General features: G+C 34.8%; 1 protein-coding gene across 1 annotated transcript; it reads right to left on the bottom strand.

Moving 5' to 3' along the window:
• Window positions 1-10,747: 10,747 nt before the first annotated feature.
• Window positions 10,748-13,052, bottom strand: LOC128675289 (uncharacterized). Its single transcript, XM_053754593.1, has 4 exons — window positions 12,309-13,052; window positions 12,115-12,195; window positions 11,889-12,039; window positions 10,748-11,178 (listed from the first exon to the last, which is right to left on the bottom strand). The coding sequence occupies exons 1-4, from the start codon at window positions 13,050-13,052 to the stop codon at window positions 11,003-11,005; spliced, it is 1,152 nt and encodes a 383-aa protein (XP_053610568.1). The 3' UTR covers window positions 10,748-11,002.
• Between the last annotated feature and the right edge of the window lie 1,462 nt (window positions 13,053-14,514).

Below are 14,514 nucleotides of genomic sequence, written 5' to 3'. Positions count from 1 at the left end.
CTATGTGAATTAAATATGTAATCATTTTTTAAAGATTATGCCTCGCAACTTTTACCAGAAATATCGGCGGGTTATCATTGCCTATCAATAATTCTTAATACCAATTTTTCATGCACAGAAAAACAAGCATGGGATTTATATAATCAATTCGCAACATACGACCGCTCCATTCATACTTTTTCGCATTCATTTCAGGAACAATATCCAACTTTAATTCATTACGAAGGTCCGTCCCATTCATGAGTAAAACTGGAGATTTTTGGGTCCATGTAATGAAGTTGTTGAACACAATCAGGCCGCGGTCAGACCAACTTCGGAGACCTTCCAACCTTCAAAGAGCCAGAACAATTACATGAGAAGATATCTCTTTGATCTCATAAACTCGGGAGTTTTTGATTGATTGATGATGGTCTACTTACTCAAACATCTGCGTTTGGTATGAAAATAAATCTAACTTTGCTGTTTGTTATTCATTGTAAAAAGTAGGTATAGTTACCTACGTTAAAGTCGCCTTCATTTCTTTTATTATATGGATAGGCATACAACTGTATATGCCTCTTTCCTAGACCTGTCAAGGCTTTTGACCTCGTTTCGACCTTTTGTGGGAAAAGCTAGAAGATGCAGGACTACCAGTAGATTTACTAAATGTTTTAAAATATTGGTATGGGGACCAGGTGAATCTGGCAAGGTGGCCAAATGAGTACTCTGAACCGTACAGGATGGAGTGCGGGGTGCGGCAGGACTCACATCGCCCCCGCTCTTCAACCTGTATGTAGATGCGCTGATCGGTGAGCTCAGCAGCATGCGTGTCGGCTGCCACATTGGCAATGTATGTGTCAATAATATCAGCTACGCAGATGACATGGTGCTGTTGGCTCCCTCTGTCAGTGCGCTTCGAAAGCTACTCAATGTTTGTGAATCTTATGCGGATGCGCATGGCCTTCTATACAATGTGAGTAAGAGTGAATTCATGGTGTTTAAGGCTGGTAAAAAGTGCCCTAAGTTTGTTCCTACTGTTATACTGTATGACAAGTCACTTTGTAGAGATGATCAATTTAAGTACCTTGGTCACTATGTAACAGTTGATCTAAGAGATGATGTACATGAGATGATATTAGAGCGAATATGCGGGCTCATAGGTTCTCCCGCTGTTCAGTTGAAGTTAAAATGACGCTTTTCAAAGTCTACTGCACTTCTTCCAACGCGTGAAGCCTGTGGGTTAACTACACAAAGAAATCGTACAACACCCTGCGTGTACAGTATAACAACGCCTTAAGGGCGCTGTTGGGGTTGCCGCGCTATTGCAGTGCCTCAGCTATGTTTGCTCACGCACAAGTAGATAGTATTTCAGCTATTCTACCTAAGAAAGCTGCGTGCGCGGGAGAGCAACAGCGCCCTGAAGGCGATAGCTGATACCCACTATCAGTCCCCAGATTGTCAATCCCCAGATAGTCCTCTAATCGGCCATTTAATAAAAATTACTAAATCCCTAGTAGAATATAAGTACTAACACTATTCGTTTTTTAAGATTACTAACACAATGGATTCATATTGTCCGAAAATAAATATTTTTATTATTATTTATCTAGGGTCGTCTTACATATAACGGAATACAAAGTCCTCTGCCGCGTCTGCCTGTCTATTCGCAAAAACTAATGCACGAATTTTCATGCTGGTTTCAACAATAGATAGTATTATTGCTGAGGAAGGTTTAGGTGTATAATTTATTACGTTTTTACCCGAGTAAAGCCGAAACAGGCCGCTTGATTCATATTTTCATTTTATTGGTTTAACTAAATTCTCACCAGTAAAGTATCTTTTATTATAATACTATTCAAGTAAACAAGTCGGTTTGATTAAATCTGACAAAAAACTGAAATAGCGATGGCACCCGGCCAGCGTGTTGGGACAGCTTCCAAATTAAGTAGTCACTACCAGGAACTTCAGCTAATATCAACATGTTGCAAAATCTACACACATTTGAAGCTGAAATGGTTCTTTCTTTTTTCTTTCCAAATCCAAACATGAACTTTTAATTTCAATTGATGATAAATCGTTGAAATTATTTGATCAGTAAACTTATTCTGTTCTGAGAATGGCTCCCGAACTGAGCCGGAACGTGTCAGCTCGACCGATAAATCAACGTGTGTTCTTATATCAATAAATCGTTCAATTAATTTACAAAACAATCAGAAACTCATTAATCAACCAAATTGGTATAAATAATAAAACCAATGTAAAAAGTATTACAAAAGGGAATAGTGAGACTTTATTGAGAATCCTGATATCAGAGATCACAATAACCATAAAACAACATGTCTGAGCCCTCTGAGAGTACCATCCGTCTATCTGTTACGCATTATATCGAGAACATAGCGACCATTAGCAGTTCCGCTGAGCCATCACTCGCATTTATTGCTAAGACGTTAGGCTGTCATTGATTGAAGTATCTGTAACATTCCCTAGTCATTGCTTTAGTTGGTAGGTACGTAAATACATGAACGTAGTAGTCCACTGATATCGGTAAAAATTCTTACACTATATACAAATCGACAAGATGACCAAAAGCGAAAATTTTCAAAAGTTAGGTATTTTGAAATATCATTTTCATCATATGATCATATGATTTGAAACTCAAGACAAAGTATGCCTTATAAAAATCACAGACGAAAATTGATTAATACCACCGTAGACACGCAGTTCACTTAAAAGTTCACGGAGATAAATTTTCATTTCTACAAAGGCGAGTTAACGAGCCTTGCTACTTTGAATGAAATCAGGGATTCCGTAAAACACTCAAAAGACATTTTTGTCTCGCGGATACATAATACTGCTAGCAGACCTATTTTTACCCTTCAACAAGTCTTATAATTACTACCTAGGTTAGCTTTTGTGGCTCAACTAGAATCGTTGCAATGATACACTTTTAATCGGAATCACACAGAGACTTGGTATCGCTATTTTGTTTTTCATTATCCAGTTTATACATTGCTGATTTAACAATAGTTTAAATTTCGAAATTAAAATAGTATTAGTCGTGATTAGTCCATTTATGTTTTGTAAAAAAAAACTTTCTGTTTTTATGAGTGAACACCCTGTAAAATGTTGTTATTTCAGATATTTTGCCGGTTACATACAGATTTTGAGTTGTTAAATTTTGCTTCACTCTATAATCTGTACTTTAAGGCTTTACTGTAAGGCTTGAAGCAAACTGGTTATTTATTAGGTGTTCACACAGATAATAGAGGGAAACGGAGCTTGAAAATAGCTATATCCTTACACTCGTAAAATGGGAATCCGTTGGGTTGGGCTTGGGACTGAGGTTACAAAATATGGCTATCACAGAAAATAAATCTGATTTTCGCATTCTGGTAGTCTGAGTTCTAAACTTGATATATTGGCCGTGGTTTGTTTTGCTCTAAATAATATATTTGATTTATATTAGCAACCCAGTTTTTGTACTATACTAGCAACTCGTCCCAGCTTTGTTCGGGTAAAACCATAAATTATACACCTAAACCTTCCTCAGGAATCATGTTATCTATTTTAAAAACCCGGCATCAAAATCCGTCGCGTATTTGGACAGACAGCGGGAAGCGACTTAGTTTTATTCTATGTAATGAAGCAGTTCTGATATTGAGATTGAATAGCTTATTTTTTCTCCTTATGCGCACTGAAAATAAACAAAAGCAATGTTTAACTGTATCGTTTTGCTAGTAGTATCCAGCCAAAACCACCACTTTAAAAATCTTAAAAAACTTTAAAAATCTTCCGTCATGAATAAATTGTATAAAGCTTCGTTTCTACACTTCGAGTCGGGCTAAGGTCGCTAACATTTGGACTTGGCTCTAATACAGATCGTTAAACGTGAAAGCCTTCGTAGATCCCTAAAAAGTCAGCTAAGTGAAGATCATTAAGAATATTCCCAGTTCCAAAGAGTAAACTTTTTGATTAAAACGTATTGCATTGTAAATTCTGTTTGTTCGGAGGATATCAGAAAATAATGAAGTCCTTGGTTTTAAGCACATAGATCTGCATAAGGTTTTAATGGTACAAACATAGAAAATTACATCGAAGTCAGTTGATTTGTACCTACTGTACATTATAATTAAAACGTGATATGTAGGAAATCAGATTTTAGTAGTTAATTAAATTTATTAAAGGATAGAAAACAATTTAAAATAGCGCTTTTCCTATTTATTCTTATCCGTACGGCATTCCATTAATGTATCTGTTTCAAAATCCCGGTGTGAATGTCTCATAGCGTGAGGATATATCATTCGCGTACCTATAATCTAGTACAATATAACACATAGTTATTTATTATTTCTTTTCGACTGTGTTATTACCAACACGTGGCAAGTAGTCTAGTGAACTTAAATAGCCAACTAGTTTGGAGGTTTACTCACGATGTTTTTCTTCACCGGCAGCAAGTAGTGGTCTATGAAAACTACTATAAATTTGTATACATATAGTAATTAAGTACAACAATAATAATAATCACGTTATGCACAGAAAAGCTGTTATTAAATATTACCCTCCAAACATTTTCAACCACTTATCTTGGGTTTAAAATGGGACTTGCAATGCTAATCTACCACCAAAGAGATTTGAATCTGTTTAAATCAATGATTACTCCCTCGCAGCGCTCAAACTCAATCACGCATGAAAATTAGTTCGCGTAACATCCATATAAGACATCTTATTGATTCCCTTTGAAGCAAGCTACATTATTAAGATTGATAATAATCATAGCAGATATGGTGTTAACTCGAGTTTAAATTAAGAAATACACAGACATTAATTAGCTATATATTTTACACATAAAAAGTTATGTTACACTTATTGGCTTTTATTTTATTGACTAGTGACCCGTCCCGTCTTCGCTACTATAAAACCACAATAAATTACCTATATACCAAAACATCAGGAATCACATTTGTGAACAAAAATCAAATCGCTTTCTTACAGACAGAAGAGAACTTTCTTTTTATATAATGTGTAAGTATATAGATAGCTAATAAAAATCATATCCACTTTTGGGTTTATTCTTTCAAATATGCATATACATACATAACTTACTGGTTTGACTTGACTTTTTTGTACAACACAATAAGATGGTTTACACACTAGAGTTATTCAGTTCTTACTTTGTTGAGATTGAGACATAAGATAAATCGTGACGCCACAAATCACTGCCAACTTATCAAAACGGAATGAATAGAACTAGAATCCTAAATAATTTGGTACTTAGTGAGACCGTTGTCAAACTTGGCTATATTTCCGAAAACCATTTCTCATCGTGGTGCCACCCTCGAATTTCGCTCTTGATACCATTTTTCATTGAGGTGTTTGGCCACAGGGTACAAACAGCTTTTTTCGTGATGAATGTTGCCTGTTCACTTGAAAAGTTGGCAGGTGTAACGAACTAAAGTCGAATGTGGATTTCTCCAATAAGTAAGAAGAACTGCATACTTTGATCATATTTGAAATATTTTATATTTGAGTGTAAACTCTCACAATGTGATGAAACTGTGGAAATTATTGTAATGATTACGTGTGAGGTGCACAGGTACCATAGGCGTAGGTTCTCCTCCCCTGACGTGGGCTTGTCGTTAACGAAGATGAATCGTGTCTTCAGTGACCGATGTGCAGGTGTTGGAAAAAATTACATTTATACCCACCGAGCTCAAAACAAATTAGTTCCGACGTTCATTAGCTCTGCCAGAAGTTCCAATTGGTGGAAATGTGTATTAAGTTGGAAACATTTCAATCGGGAATATTCCTAAACGACGATCAAAGATCTTTTAGATGTTTTTTATGAAGCAAATAATTTTCTTAGTTTGATCTTTATCTGAACTTTATCTTAATGTATTTTGGAAATTACAATTCATATATTTTTTTCTAAATAATGAATGGACGATCATACATGACATCAGTAGTAATAGGCACAGAAACATAGAATGCGGACTAACCAATTATTTTGAGCCTTGCCTTTTATTTCAATAAATATTACTTACAGCTTTCATTAGCATCAAATAATTTAAATATATACAAAAAGGAACACCTGCCCACCTGAACGCTTAGGTTAAATCATTATGATAATCTTTTAAAAAGGTAGGGAAATTGTAGAAGATTTTTCATCCCTGGTTTTCTATGAATATGGATGCCGAAAATAGCGAATTTAAACTTTTGAAACACATTCGAATTTCAGATTTCCAAGACTTCCTAACTAACGTTTAGCATTGCTAGATTAAACAAAGACGACATACAAATCATCAACATTGATAATTTGTTATAATTCAAAATTGCCTGATGAATTTCCACAGCTATTCTTTTTATTTGATCAAAAGTACTGTGCCGTAAATCCTTCACTCAAATATAATTTAACCGGGTGAAATCAAAATAAAGTGAAAATATTTCAGTTAGTCAATTCGTGGTTTGACGGCTGTCGAAGTATTTTCGCCAGAGCTGCAATCTAAATTGGCAGTATAGCGCCCACTGGGCCTTTGATATTCGACCTAATCTATTATTTTGTTCCCATCTTAAACACCTGGGTACTACTAATGTAGTGCCAATTCAACCTCCTATCAATAACATAGTGGCCGTCTAAACCGTCAATTTCGTGATGTGTGATTTTTGCAATATCAATAATAATTTGGAGGGTCCAAAACTAACCAAAAAAAGTGTCCAATCTGCACATTGAATTGAAAACTAAGGTGCTATTGTAATTGATGTGTATAATAATAAATCATCCATTTATACATTTTAGGAAGGTGCCAGGCAATGAAAATGAGCAGGATACTGATCTCATTTTCATTATTGAACTTGAGGATCTTGAGTGGGCTAGACTAGACCAAATTGGCTGGTTGTAGTGGGTTCATTTCACGTACAGCAGAAACGAATACGATGTTGTCTGTCCGTGACAGACGCCTCATTCGCATCCTGAATGCGACATTCAATTACTGAAGACGTGCGTCGAAGTCGCTGCATTTACTTCAGGATGCGGTTTTCTGTTACTTAAATCTATTGTGAAGTGTGCTTTATTTTCAAGTTGCAAGGCAATGCCTCACATAATGAAGTCAAAAATTTACGTATATCTAAGTTTACAGCCAAAGCGCAGGTGAAAAAGATGCGACATCAGTGTTTGACGGTATTGTAGGTGATATTTGAAAGATATCGAGTAATTTGTGTCGCTTATATTTTATTATAGTGTAGTACTTTTTTCGAGCATATCGACTAAAGTAGTGAAATTTTTACGGTTATAAATAACCTGGCTTTTTATTTGACTGCCTAAAAAATAATTTTTTAGGCAGTCAAATGAAAAGTTGTTGTTTCAAACACGATGGGTATTTATTATATTTTAACTAACGCTCTATCAATACATAAATATCAAAACAATTGAATAGCAAACCAAATTAATTAAAAGTTAAAACAGTTTTCCTATAAACTTATATTCGATTATAATTCAAACCACATTCTATGTTAGTATTTGTGCAATGAAATTTAATTATTCGATTGAAAATTGAGGTACATTTTATTTCCAATCAGACTTATATTTCCAGAAGCGAACAAAAGATACAATAAACTCTTTCATCATGCATATAACATCAGATGGTATTTAAAGGATTTCAAATTCTCAAGGGTTATAATTGGATTAGGCTGCGCTGACATTGGTTGCCCGCGGAGTGTCAGCTAGTTACGATTACGATCCAACATTTACATTCAGAGAAAATCTTCATTCCATTTAACAGAGGTTGACATTTATGGCAGATTCGGTTATAAATTTTATTTGCATGCGTAACAGCATGATAAATAAATAACAACAAAACTGGACAGTGTAATCTTTTATCAATATTCACGTTGATATCGTTTCCAAAATATATGAGTTTATTTATAATTACAATCCACTATTTTATTTCCACGTCAGAATGCAATCCTTATCAAATACATAAACTCATGTGCCAATCCTAATAAGTATCTATAAATACATAGATAAGGAAATATATAATTACAAACAGAGCATAGTAAGTGGACACCGCGAACATTAACAGGTTTGAATATATAATATTTGCCTTCATCCTGATACGCTTCTTGAAACTGAACGCTTTACATAAACGTTTGTTAGAAAATATAGTCATTTTATGTGACATTTACAGGGGTAATTTGCAAGAATAGCTAATTCTGTGGTTTTAACCGCGATTTGCCTCAATCTTCTTCTCGGATCCTTTGTGGTTGAGGTTTCCTCGATTTCTGCGACTGGAAAAAGGTTATAACATTTTTCCAGCATTTTGCTAAGCGTTTTTGCTTAAAAATGTCATATTTTTGACAAAACTAAAATATGTACGTTAAATATTATTGGCGTAATATATTATTAAGTAATTCAAGAAATAATATGAAGCAAACTTGACAGTCTTGAGGAATATTCATGATTAAACAAATTGAAAATTTAATAAACCATTCCTGATCATTAAGAGTCAACACCGTTCCCTATTTTTGGCCATTTAACCCTCCTAAAAATTGGTATTAGACCTATTTCTTTCAAATATATTTTATTTCTGAACATGTTATTAGAGACCAAATTACCAAGCCTAATTAATGCTGCTTGTTACATGAAGAGTCAATTCGGCGCACAAATACTCACACTAAGTATCGATATACCCAATCAATCTCGTGAAATTAGCGCGGAAAATAATCAATTACCTTTAGTTAAAATAAAATAAAAATAAAGCTGAAATTTCAGAAACTTTATCGTTTTGACAAGGCTTTTGCCTAAATAAATAAATTGCGGTCCATCGATCAATCAGTATGTGGTGTGGGTACCAGCCCAGACTCCTGATATCACACGGATTGCCTTCGATGATTTATAGCCTCCAGGTTTATGTATGGAACGAAGGTTTCGGAAATAAATCAGCCTTCAGTTCACTCAAATCAACCTGTCCTTTACCCTCTGTTTACGAATTGCTGATAGAGGGCAGGCAGCTCTTTTATAGAGGGGTTTTCTTTTAACGCTTTCTTAGTTAAAAGCATTCATTATATTAATATTTATTCTGGCGTAATCCTACCCGCCCACAATTTTAGTAACATTGTATCAAAACGAGCAATCATTGAGATATGGTCGAATTCTCATAAGACTTAAAGGAATACACTGTGTTCACGAATATCGCCCACCGAAGAGTGCAATATGTGTTACTAACATACACTCCCACTTATCTTTTGCCACTTTCCTGCCATAAGAATACGCCTCATTTATTTCTTTGTAGAATTTTCCTCATAATGTTTTCCTTTACCAAAGATATAATGTTTTTTTGAGAAATTCAGGATTGTCATTCATGATAAAATACCCAGTTAGTGGAAAATTTACCAGTTTTGGTTTAGGCATTAGATGAAACGAAAAGAAATACAAATAAAATGTTTTAAAGAATTTTAAAGTGATTACGATAATTACATTATTGTGACCCTAGTCTTCAAGAAAAAACATTGAATCAATTAGTAATTGTTTATGTAATAAAAACTTGAAACTTAATTAATAAAAAAACAGCCGTTAAGGCTGAAGAACTGTAGTCGTAAGCCTGGATTTATTGCCAATTAAATTTTACAGGAAGCGCCCAGGGTTCCGTCGACGGCCGCGACCTTTTTTATTATTCTCCATTATTCATACTTATCTGCCATCGCAGTCTTCTCCAGATAATAATGTCGGGTATTACAATCTAATAACTTAAAAAAAAAGGCATCTGAAGAGGTTGAGGAATAGAGTTAAGAAATTCAAAGGCCACGCTTTTGCTGTATGGTCCTTTATTTATTCTGAAATAATATAAAATGCTTCAGTATATGTAATGAGAGTTTATATGGTGCTTTATGCAAATACCCGGCAGAAAAGGACCATTTACCTATACTTATTAGCAAAGGAAAAACGCAAGTGGGAGCGCTAATCCTCTTGATTCAAAATTGTTAATGTTAACAAATCAAAGGCTCTAAATACATTATTCATATTACGCGTCTCTAGCCTAAGGCCATCTTCACACTTGTAATTTATTACGTATTGTTTTAATTCTTATTTAATTCTCACCGTGAATCATATATACATAAAACTTCAGATTAAAAAAACAGTATAAAACCATTAGGGTGAGGTAGCACCATTCACTTTGACCTTGACTTTAACCTGAATTTTAGACGAAATGGCGTAGGTATTTTGCGTTTTTCTGCGCTGGTTAAAGTTAACACCATAGTGCAACTCACCCTAAGTCTTAGTGGCACTAATCAATTGGTTTGTATTATTGATTGCCACTCTTGTCTTGGGTTTGACATACCCAGAACATCCTGGAAAATTAGTAGATACTAAAGTAGACAGATTATATCCTACTAATAGCTGTGCCCCGGGGCTTTGCTCCCATGGGAATTTCGGGATAAAAAATATCCTTTGTGTTATTCACCAAACCACCAAATTTCATATTGCGCATGAAAGAGTAACAAACTTAAATATACATAAACTGTATACACATATCCCGAAATTCCCAAGGGAGCGAAGCCCTGGGGCACAGCTAGTAGTATAATAAATCAGTCATTGTCTCTTTACTTGATGTACATTTAATAAGTTAGGTACTTAGTCGGTATGTACTTATCTATATAAGCTTAGCTTATTTTTAATTCTAGAAACGGAAAAAGGAGTTTTGAATCAGTGCTCTCATAAAGGTTTATTTTTACGCTGCCCCGGGCTTGGAGCTCTCTATACTACATTAATGCATTTCGGTATATAATTTTATTTATCACATTTCACAGATCCTATCCGCCTATAATTCAATTTCAATCGATTACATAAATCAAAGAATAGTTGCAACAGAATATTACATATTCGATGGAATAACAATCTGGTGCCATTTTAGAAAATATTCTCGCTGGAGAAAAACGCGAACATCGTGAAAAAGAACCTAACAGAAGCAATAACAGTAATAAAAACATTCCAAACTCTGACAATAGATTTTCTATCAGTAATACATACGTTTTATGGATTTATAACCTTCTCGAATTGTAATAGTATAATCAGATATGTGATGAGCAGCCCGATGAACTTGAAAGGGAAGGACACATCAATTTCCAGCATGCGCAAGAGAGAGAAAGATAGATCTCGGGCTTCGGTCAGGGCCAGCAGGGCCCTGGCTGTGCTGCGACTTGATTTGTCTGAAATTGTACACATTTTTAAAGACAGAATATTTTAATAGATTTTTCTATATACCAACATACTCGTACATATATATCTGCAACATGAGGACCTCGATGGCGCAGTGATAAAGTGCTTGCCTCTGAACCGAGAGGTCCCGGGTTCGATCCCCGGTCGGGTCATGATGGAAAATGATCATTTTCTGATTGGCCCGGGTCTTGTTATGTATATACATATGTATTTGTTATTAAATATAGTATCTTTTACTTTGGGGCTAGCTCAATCTGTGTGATTTGTCCGTATATGTATATTTATTTATTTATTTATCCTACTAACCAGATAATGGTAAGGAATACCTTGTGAGGAATACAGAAAAGACGTGATAAATACAGTACCATAAAATAATAACTAAATCATCATTGAAATACTTGTGAGTAACGTAATAACGTAATGAATGAACATTGAATATCTACCAAGTAGTTATAAACGATACTGATTATTAATATATTATATAATCGATATATTATATTATTTTTATTTTTTCTCGTGCTAATCTTCTTTCTGAGTAAATACAATCTACTTTCGTTAACGCAAAATTCCTTGCTTATAAAACTACACGAACATTACCGGCACAAGTGTCCTTTAATAAGGGCCTCATATTGCGCGGTAGTCATATTTATATTACCCAGCTGAAGCATATATCATTATTAAAAACTTGTTCATAACTTACCTAGTTTATTCTCGTAGAGCCTGGAAGCGAGTAATTCTCGCAATCGCCTCACCTCACTGTGAACTCGATCGCCGAACACACAAGGCGAAAATAGTGGTAGCATTTTCGTTATAGTTAACCCTACGTCGGTGACTATATACACCAGCGGGTCCTAAAATAACATCACATATTGAATCTCAATAAATGTAATCTTTACAGAAGGAATGGATGGAAGGAAAATACTTACAGAGTTTCTGATGATACTCAAGGACACATGATAAGCTAGCCACAAAATGGATATGAAAGATGTAATTATGATCACCAATAACTGAAAAACGTTCAATATTATCGTTAAGTTTGAAATGTTGCTGTTGTACAAATCATGATATATCGTAATCACGACATGAATTAATACATACATCTTCAACTTTATTTGCCTACCTGCCATTTAATAGCATCGACTAGAAAGTCATAAGCCATAATAATAGAATGGTACAGGTCCATCAATTTCTTCATCTCGCCATTTGTAACATTCTTATATTTGAAATATACAAATTCCTCCACTTTCGGTCGTGTCGTCATTTTGATATCCGACAGAGACGATTCCGTATAGTAGTTGATCAAACGAAGCCTCGTCGCAAGAAGGCTCAAGAGATGTCCATAATAATGTAATTCTAGAGAGTGAATATAATGAACAGGTAACATATGGAACCATAGTGTTTGCAACGTGTCAACGTAATACGATGTCACATAGAAAACAGTCACGAAAAATAATGTAATAATGTTAATAACTGTATTTCTAACGGACATTGTTGTGATCTTCGGGCGGCATCCGACTTCGACATCGAATTTGTTCAGTTCTATATAATACCTCTGCAATCTTTTCCACGTGGCTATCCCGAACCCGACACAAAACATGTACTCCCAGTGATTCATCGATGTAGCACCATTTTCGGTATTCAAATGAGTTCCGTAATAAGAGTAACATAATCCGCATATCACTATAAGAGAGTAAATCATAGCTATTGGGAAATAGGTAGACACATATTTAGTAAAGATTAAAGGAAGCCGATTAAGGGCTATTATAGACTCGATTACGATATAAAACTTTGTAATAGGATCAGTGTAAGGTTTTTCCTTGCATTGCATGAGAGTATTTACACGAACAGTCGCGGGTGTCGACATATTGGATACGGTGAACCAATAGATGTGACGACTGATTCGAATATGTAGGTAGTTTAATCCCCTAATGGAAACAAAGTTGATGATATTATTAATTCATGTCCCGTGTCCGTAATATATTGTGTCAACACTACAAGTATGAAACAAGTCATTAAACTAATTAATTAGTTCGACGTGTCCCAAGTGGGACTCATCAGAATTTCTAGTATTCAATTACTTTATACGGATTAATTTATACTTGATTAAAAACGTGGGGATATTTGAAACTGAATGCTATCGGATTTCATTAACTCTCATCAAAGTGAGCCCTCTAAAGTACCGCTGATTACTCAGGCCCCAACTTTAGGGTAAAACCGCAAATAACTTTTAAAACTCAACAACCATGGCGAAACATTTACACAGAACTGAGTGACAAAGTGGAGATAATTACGAGGAACATAGATATTTTTATTCAAAAATATAAGTAGATTTTTGGTAGATCAGAACTTGTATGAGACCAAAATAAGATCTATGCACATTATGAGATTATACATTGAGGCGGTAGAACCTAGAGAACCAATACATTTACATAATGCTCATTAATTTTTTAACTGAAATTCTTTAAACGAAACCTTATACTTCAAATTGTAAGTCCATCAGAGTTTTCAAAGAATATAAGAGGTAAATAAACCGAATGTAAGTACTAAGAAGTACTTCCACTTATTGCTGTACAAACAATTTCGGTTTGAAATAGTTGCTGACAATAGTGAGTGTTTATTGCAAGAGAAATTCGATTGTGTGGCGGAGTGGAATTTCGTTAAAATTCTTAAAATGGGGACTGCAGGATGTACGCTGGAGTTGTTTCATAGGAAGCCGTAAATTATTCGAGCACATCCTTCCTCACTTTATTGTTATGACTAGGTCCCTTGTGGTCTTCTTAACTAGCTTTTGCCAAAATCAATATTATTGTCATTTTGTAAATAGACCTCAATTATCTAAGTACATAAAATTGTTACAAATCAAATGAACCAAAACAAAAATGCTCGTTTCTCAAATACTGGGGTGAGATAAAACAACAAAGGTTTATAAGTTCCTACACGCTTCAAGAGCTTTCATTGTATTATATTATCTGAAACTTTTCCCATTTGCTGTCTATATATTTGTTGCCATTCGTAAAGCGTAAAGATGTTATTTGATACTCTTAAAAATCTACTACCGTAACGAAGGTCGATGTCATTTTTGACATATATGTGTCACACAGATAATTATGACCATGATGATAATCATCTTTCTCACATTATATAATAAGTTACCTAGGCTTCAAATTACACGACGTTGTTTGGCTCTATCTACCTCGTAACGGATAAAGAAGTGATACTATATCAGCTCACTTTTGAACATATTCATCAACCATAAAGTATCGGAGTACAGAGTCAGCACAGTAATGATTATCATCTCTCTCTCATCTGAGCGTTTGAAGCGGTGG

Source organism: Plodia interpunctella, chromosome 14, assembly GCF_027563975.2.
Source record: "Plodia interpunctella isolate USDA-ARS_2022_Savannah chromosome 14, ilPloInte3.2, whole genome shotgun sequence".
NCBI classification, from domain to species: Eukaryota; Metazoa; Arthropoda; class Insecta; order Lepidoptera; family Pyralidae; genus Plodia; species Plodia interpunctella.
This window is presented reverse-complemented; position numbering and strand designations above follow the sequence as displayed.